Raw genomic sequence first — 8002 nt, 5'->3', positions numbered from 1 at the left:
AAGGGACGAAAAAAAAAAAAAAGAAAACATATACATATACACAGCGGTCGTGTCGTGAGTTCTGAATGAGCCAGAGGCTTTGTAGGCCCCCGAGGCGGTGTACGAACTATGAATGAACGAGTGAATGAATACAACCTGCGCCAACAACCATCATCCATCCCCTCCCCTCCTCTGCACGCCTTTTTCCCTTTTCGCTTCATCCCTCCACGACGATCCTCTACTTCGCAGGATCCTTCATCCCCGACTAGACGCTTGTTCCACGTTGGCCTCGCGCACAATTCTCCAATCGTGGCGCATGCTCGTTTCGATCTCCTCGCACCCCGACTTTACGCAACCACTTTACTTACTTTTCGCCCCCAGCTTTCTTAGAAATCTTTCGAAGCTTTCTTAGAATTAGACATCGATTGTCGAAACGAAACTCTGGTTCTCGATTCTTCGACAATTTTGAAATAATAATTTTTGAGCTACGCGAAGGAATATATGTAGTATAATTTAGTTATTCGGTTAACTCTATGGCACCTTGTGAAATTCTAATTACGTATGCGGGAGGGAACCGTTTGGAAAGCTACACGCGGTGTAATAATTTCTTACACCATCTTCGATCTTCTTCTTCTCTTTCAAAAGATATCGATCTCCCCGTTTAAACGAATCGAAATCCACTCCATTTCCGACTCGTTCCAGTGACATCCAATATCCTAAATATCGAGCAACCCTTCGACCCGTTCCCCAGATGGAGAGGAGGTCGATCGATCTCTCCTCCACACGCGCGGTTTAAAGTCGAAAAGCAGGGAGGAGAAAAAGGACGAGAAGAGGAGGACGGGGCGCGGAGGACACGCAAGCGCGAGGAAGGAGAGCGATCAAAATGCCGTGTGGCCAGTTAGTTATCACGCGGTGGTTGCTTAACAAATAATCATTGTACCGGTCGGCACGATTGACTAACCTTTCCATAAACGTAGCGAATGGCGTCACGATGGCCGTGCCTTTTTTGGCCAGGTGTCAGTAAACCGTAGGGAATCGCTTTTGCGCGCACGGGATTCGACACCGGCTTTTAATTTATGCACAAGCGGCCGCCGTGTTCGTGCACGTGCGACGCGTATACGTGACCAACGGAAACAACCATCATCGTCAAACGTTATCCTCGAAAAGTATCGTCGTCGTGGTCGAATCGAATTTTGAAAATCGAATTTTGGAAATGTTCTTTTTTTTATTAGGGCTCGATTCGATATTCGAGGAATTCGAGAATATCTAAAGTATCGAAAGATGGAAGCTCGAAATTGTATTTGGATTCTTTCAGGATTTCGAAATATTGTTTTATCGGTTAGATGGTCTGTTGAATTACGATATGAATCTTCTTCGTTACTTCTTTTTTTTCATTGATATCGATATCGAAATCAGGATCAGTAAGAATTTCTTGGTTCGACATTGGAATTGGAGTCGTGTTAACAAAAATTGCATCGAATTTCGAAAATATCGCGATAGAATTTTCTAAATCTTGTTACCAGCCTCTGTTTCGAGTAACGAATTAACGAGACGCTATTTTTTTCTAACTTAAAATTCGACGATGTATTTCACCGATTAAAGCAAGATATTGGCAATAAGATAAGATCGGTTTGATTATATTATTCTCTTCTGATGAAAAAGAAAAAGGAGAGGAGGGGGGACGAAAGATTTCGCGAATTCCTCCATCGAGATTGGCGAACTGTATCGCGATACGCGCGTGCAAGTATAGAACGTGTCGTTGCAAGACGACCAACACAGGCGACCGTATAATAGACTCATTATTTCTGCTTGCCGGAGCACCGTGTTACGTTATGTATCGCGGCTGTTCGAGGTCTCTGGTTCGACTCTCGCTCATCCTCGCTTTCGACCTCCTCCTCATGGAACCGATGCGTTACGTTACCTCGTGCACAAAACGTTCTCCAACGTTTTCCACCCGAGGGATCCTCGCATAATTCGTCCGTTTATTCCAACCGTTTATTATATCGTCCGTTCGATCGCCTCGGATCGTTGTAAAGCAAACAAATCCTACAACCTTCCACCGATCGCTGAATCATCATCGCCGGTGAATACGATTGTTCGATTTCGCGCGCCAACAATGAAAATTAATTTCGTCGCGACAATTCTCTTCTTTTACTTTCTTATATTCCTTCACCCTTCTGTAATATTTTTCGATATTCGATCGAAGCGGAGAGAGGCTTACGATTTTTATGATGTAGAATATTTATACGCATTTATGCTATATTTAAACGCGTAATAAATAAAGTAGAAAGTTTCTGTAAGAGCAAGCGTGTTCTATTGTATGCAAAATGGACGAGATATGCAAAAATATATAAAAATATGGTAAAGCGCGAGTTTATGATGATATTATAAATCGCGTTGAGATAAAACATTTTCAATAGAAAATTTCCATCATTTTATCTTTGCTATCGGCGAAGAAAGATTTTCATTTTCGATATCGATAGGTTAATAATAATTAAAAGGAGGGATCGCGTTCGACCGCGTCGAACAGTTGGGTCAAAGTCCGAAATTGGGAAGGGAGTGATCGGGAGGCGGATTTTTTTATTGGACTAAACGCGAGGATGTCGAGAGAGGCAACGGAGGCCGGCGTCGTCTCCATTGTCCGCGGCGAAGCGTGCAGAGGGCCCGACTTTCCCTCGTTCACCCACGGTCACTGCTGCAATGACGTAAGGCCCCCGGCTAGGTAATTGTTACCTACGCTACGAACGCTCGCCTCGTAATGCTCTCCCGTGTTCCTCGCTTCTATTCGACCCGAGCACACTATTCCCTCCTCCCTCCACCACGCGCGTCATCCATGTGTCGCCGATTCCGCGCGAGCGAACCTTCCAAAACTTCCCCCTCCCTCCCAATTTTCCTCCAATTTTTCGAAATTAAATTTAATCCAGTGGAATAACTTTTTTTAAATTAGAATCGAAGCGATCTTCGTTTGCTCGGATATGCTCGATCTAATTGCTATCCTTAATAGAATCGAACCAGTCGATTGGAGGATCGATTTTTAGAAATTAAATTTAAGGAAATCCAGTGGAGTAATTTTTAAATTAGAATCGAAGCGATCTTCGTTTGCTCGGATATGCTCGATCTAATTGCTATCCTTAATAGAATCGAACCAGTCGATTGGAGGATCGATTTTTAGAAATTAAATTTAAAGAAATCCAGTCGAGTAATTTTTAAATTCGAATAGAAACGATCTTCATTTGTTAGACTTAATTGCTGANAGAATCGAACCAGTCGATTGGAGGATCGATTTTTAGAAATTAAATTTAAGGAAATCCAGTGGAGTAATTTTTAAATTCGAATCGAAGCGATCTTCGTTTGCTCGGATATGTTCGATCTAATTGCTATCCTTAATAGAATCGAACCAGTCGATTGGAGGATCGATTTTTAGAAATTAAATTTAAGGAAATCCAGTGGAATAATTTCTAAATTCGAATCGATCTTCATTTGTTCGACTTAATTGCTGATTAATAGAATCGAACGAGTCGATTGGAGGATCAACTTTCCGAAATTAAATTTAAGGAAATCCAGTGGAGTAATTTCTAAATCGAAGCGATCTTCATTTGTTCGATGTAATTGCTATCCTGATTAACAATAGAACGAGTCGATTGGAGGATCCAATTTCCACGATCAACTTTTCGAAATTAAATTTAAAAAAATCCAGTGGAATAACTTTATGCATCGATTGGAGGACAATTTCCACGTCCAACTAGCAAGAAGAAAAATAGGAAAATGAACGACGAGAAATCGTGGTCGAATGAATGAACGAGACCTCGATTTGCTCCCTCGAATTTTTCCATTGTTCGTCCGTGGAACGGCGAAGTCCTTCGGCTGAATGAATTGCGTCAAGAGTCGAGAGCCGATGAAAACAGCGGAGAATAAGGTGAATCACGTCGGTTTGAATTGCGCACCGCGAATATATCGCAATCCGCCAACCCTTCGCCCCGTGCTGCGAGTCTCGGTTAATGAGCCGACTTCTTCTTCTTCTTCTTCTTCTTTTTCTTCTTCGAGAGGATCGCGGAAAAATGGTGGGTGAAATCGTCGCTCGCCACCCGCTCCCCCTCTCCACGACGAGGAACGAGGATCAGCAGGACTGTTGAACGAGAAGGCGAACGCAACGACGATAATGAGAGACTTGTGGCAACACGTGCAAACGCGGGGAGATGGTATCACCCACCCTGACGTAACAATGAGAAACTCCTCCGTGCGCCCGCCACTCGCAACGCTTTCCTTAGCCCGCAATCGGGGAAATAAATAAATCGGCTTGTCGCACGGTGGACTTGCTCTTGCAAGTCTCCTCCGGTCAGCGTTTCCCAACTTGAAAATACGAAATAGTAGCATCGTCTCCTCCATCGCTTTGGAATCTCAATATATCGGAACGAGTATCGGAGTACCCATATGGTTAGAACGTGAAGTAAGATGGTTCGGGCAGAGAGGTTCAATTAAGATTCGTTCCTTGGAATCGTTCGGAGGTGGAGATTTACGCTTACAATTCCTCGAAGGAATTGGGTGGGAAAGACGGATCGGTTGGGAAACGCTGCGAGAGATTTACACCGAATGTCACTCCGTCTGCCTACACCTGACGCGGACAACGACAACGGAATTTCAACGTTCGTATCGTCGGCCGCAGTTTTACACAGGGAGAATCGAGGGGAAGACGAAAAAAAGACAAGGAAACAAACCTTGTACCACCAGGTTCAACCCCTGCTTCCTTCTAATTTATCGCCTCGCGTCCGACGAGAACCTATGTATATCTTAACCTCGATACAACAAAGATCCAGAGATCTTTCAACGTTAATCGATCGATACCTTGGAACGACCAGTGTCTCATTTCCATGAATTACAACATCGAGTATTATATCGACGCGAATCCCTGTGTACTTTCCACTTACATACACTCGCGTACACCGATCGAAACAGAGACAGAGAGAAAAGAGAGGAACAGAGAGAAAGAGAGAGAGAGAGAGAGCCTCGTTCTATTTCTATGGAGGAGAAACGGAGGAGAGAGGATAGAAGAAACAGAAAGAGAAACAGAGAGAGAGAGAGACTTACCATCGTTATGATACTGTCTCGAGGGCAGAGAGACCGAGGCGGAAGGTGGTTGCAACGGGGCCCCCGCTTGGTTTCCGCCGTTTTGCGGGCCCGACGAGTTCGAGGTTGCGGAACTCGCTGGCGTCGCTGGACTCTTGTGTTCCGGCGTCGCGACCTGATGACCACCGCCGCCGCCGCTCTGGTATCCCAAGAAATCACCTAAATCTGGCACGCATACGCTTTCGTACATGTTGCCCGCCACGTTCTCCAGAGAGGCCTTCGCCGCGTCGACATCTGGATGGAAAACGGAACAAACTTTCCTCAGTTCTGCCACCATTTTCCGCGATCACTTTTTTTTTCTTTTTTTTTTTTTTTAATAGTCGGCGATCCCTCGTCCTTCGCGCGACAATCCAAAGCAATTTTTCCATCGCACTTTCGGATGGGAAATCGAAAGGATCGAAATGGAAGAATCGAAAGGAACGAAGAAAAAGGTCGAAAGAGGAGGGGAGGGGTTTAAATTTAACGCAACGCCTGCTCTCGAGCAGGGCATTCGAATTCTGAGCTTTTTGTAATCGAATATCGATGATCGAATGACGGATAAGAAATAATTGGGAAGTTTGACAAAGTTTCGACGAAATATTGTTCTGTCCAATTAATCCAATTCGAGCGATATTGTTTACGATTGATGCGTTTTGTTTACACACAGGTAGCGGCGGAGCGACGCGACGAGCATTGGGGTAATTAATGCTCGCGGTTACGCGATTATAGAATTCCGTGTCATTAAGCCAATTACGTTCACAGCGAGGCGGCGTTAGCCGCGCGTGCAAAGCCTCACTCGGCTCCCTCCCTGCTTTTTTTTACCATTCCCGTGTACAAGAGCGAACATAATCGTGACCAACGATCTTACCCGTGCTTCGTTATTATTACGTCCATTATTGCGAAGGAGACGATTGCCGTGATTCATCAAACCAATTCCTATCGTTTCAGAGGGGCGCCAATACGAAACTCGACCAACCCCTTTTTCCTTCTTCTCACTCTTCATCCTCAAATTTTCTATCTTCTTCTAAACGAAAGAAAAGCCAAATTTCTTCTCTGTCCTCCGAGACGAAAGTTTCGAGAGGAACCAACTCTCCCTCTGCCTCTCTCTTCGAAGAGAACGACAAGACGTAGCCTCGAATTTCTTTCCTTCCGAAATCCGGGAAGAAAAGAAATCTGAGGGAGGGAAGAAAAGGAAATCCAAGGTTGCGCAAAAGTCACAAGAACGAAACGACAGAAAATGCGTTTCGCCTGCACGATTCGATATCGTGTATACGCGTGCATCGTGGAGGATGCGGCTTTTTAGTTTCTACTTTTTTTTTTTTTTTTCTTTCTTTCTTCTTCTTCTTTCTTCCTTTTTTTTTTTTCACGGCAGAGATATTTCCTAATATCCGTTCTCGTTCGCGGAATCAAAGCGATTACCCACGCTATGTCGCGTCTACACGCGTGCACCAACACACGCGGTTGGTAGCAGCGATTGGTCGCGGGTCACGAGCCTTCTTCCATTGTTCCGCCGTTGTATGAAAGAATCCCGATAAAAATATATATGTATACACGTATATATTTGATTCTCGACATCGAAATTGTGATTTCGTTCCATGTAGATTATTACGCGCTACTTTGTTACTAACTTTCTCTCTCTCTCTCTCTCTCTCTCTTTCTCTCTTTTTTATATCGAGCGTATCTGCTCTATGATGCACACTCTTATCTGAAATAATTATCCTGACTCGTTTCGTTACGGAGCCTTTGCTCATTGTTTCCCGATAACCGAGATATCTGTATCGGTTTATTCTTTTTTCCCCCTTCTCTCTCTCTCTCTCTTTTACATTTAGAATTATATACGCACAAGCGTATCGTTATTTATTTGTTATTTATTTATGCTAATCGAAAGAGAAAAAAAATGAAACATTTATTCGATTTATTTATACGATACGTTGAATAATCCTCCAGAGTCTATCGAATCCATAATTAATTGGTCACGCGATGAGAAGACAGAAGGACAATAATGATAATAAAAAAAAAAAAAAAAAAGGAAAAGAAGAAACGTCTCGGATGAAAATCGGAAATTCGTCGTGTCTAATCGGGCCAACTCGATCGAATCGCGATTTCCACGCCGATCTGACGACACGAATAATCGATCAGGAAGTACGGGCTTTTACTTAACGGGGAATTAAATCACGGGTGAACCTCCGCTTCCTGCCCCGGAATCATTTTCATACCACTCGGCCTCCTCTCTCACCCTTCTCGCGTCCTTCCTCCTTCCTGTCCGCAACGCCGAAGATGTACAAGTTCCAAGGAAACTGCCCTCGCTCGATACACGATACGAACGGATAATCGAGATCGATCGGCGGGAGATCCACGATCGTGGGAGAAAGGGAGAAGCCGGAGAAACTTGGTTTCGCTCGACTCGATTTATCGATCATTCCCCCGATTATTACGCACAATGCCTTGCGATTAAAAAATTAATCGTAAAAATTTCCAATATTCAATTTTTCTCTTTCCAAAAGGGATCTCCGCGAATAAATCCATCTCCATCTCTGAAAGGTATCATCTTCTTCGTATTCAAAATTTGCCGTACACGTGCACGTCGATGAGAAGGAAAATGGAAGGTACAATAAATTGAAAAATTTCGATCGATCGAGGATAGATTTGGAAAGAGAGGCACCTTTGTGTGGGAAGATCTATGCGACTATGAATGAAAGAAAAGGAACAACGCTCATAGAAAAAGGTGCAAGCATTATCCTCGTGCCACGATTTCCACCCTCTTCCCGAAAAAAATCGCCCGAAGAATGCTCTATCTCGTAATCGGAACACGAGTGGTTGCACGCACACGCTTTGACAACACGCGCACGCACACGTATAGGTGGCGGTCCGAAAACCGCCTAAGTGGCCGAGGCAATGGCACGGGAGCATTCTGGCGGGC

General features: G+C 44.2%; 1 protein-coding gene across 1 annotated transcript in view; it reads right to left on the bottom strand.

Moving 5' to 3' along the window:
- The window catches only part of LOC102671451 (ETS-like protein pointed), a 112778-nt gene that overhangs the window by 15081 nt on the left and 89695 nt on the right, over window positions 1-8002 (bottom strand). Inside the window, exon 6 of the mRNA XM_006619092.2 lies at window positions 5065-5387. Within this exon, the coding sequence (XP_006619155.2) occupies window positions 5065-5387 (323 nt within the window). The remainder of the gene's footprint in view (window positions 1-5064; window positions 5388-8002) is intronic.

Source organism: Apis dorsata, unplaced genomic scaffold, assembly GCF_000469605.1.
Source record: "Apis dorsata unplaced genomic scaffold, Apis dorsata 1.3 scaffold_390, whole genome shotgun sequence".
Taxonomy (NCBI): domain Eukaryota; kingdom Metazoa; phylum Arthropoda; class Insecta; order Hymenoptera; family Apidae; genus Apis; species Apis dorsata.
Note: the sequence above shows the minus strand (reverse complement) of the source record. Positions and strands in the feature narration are given on the sequence as shown.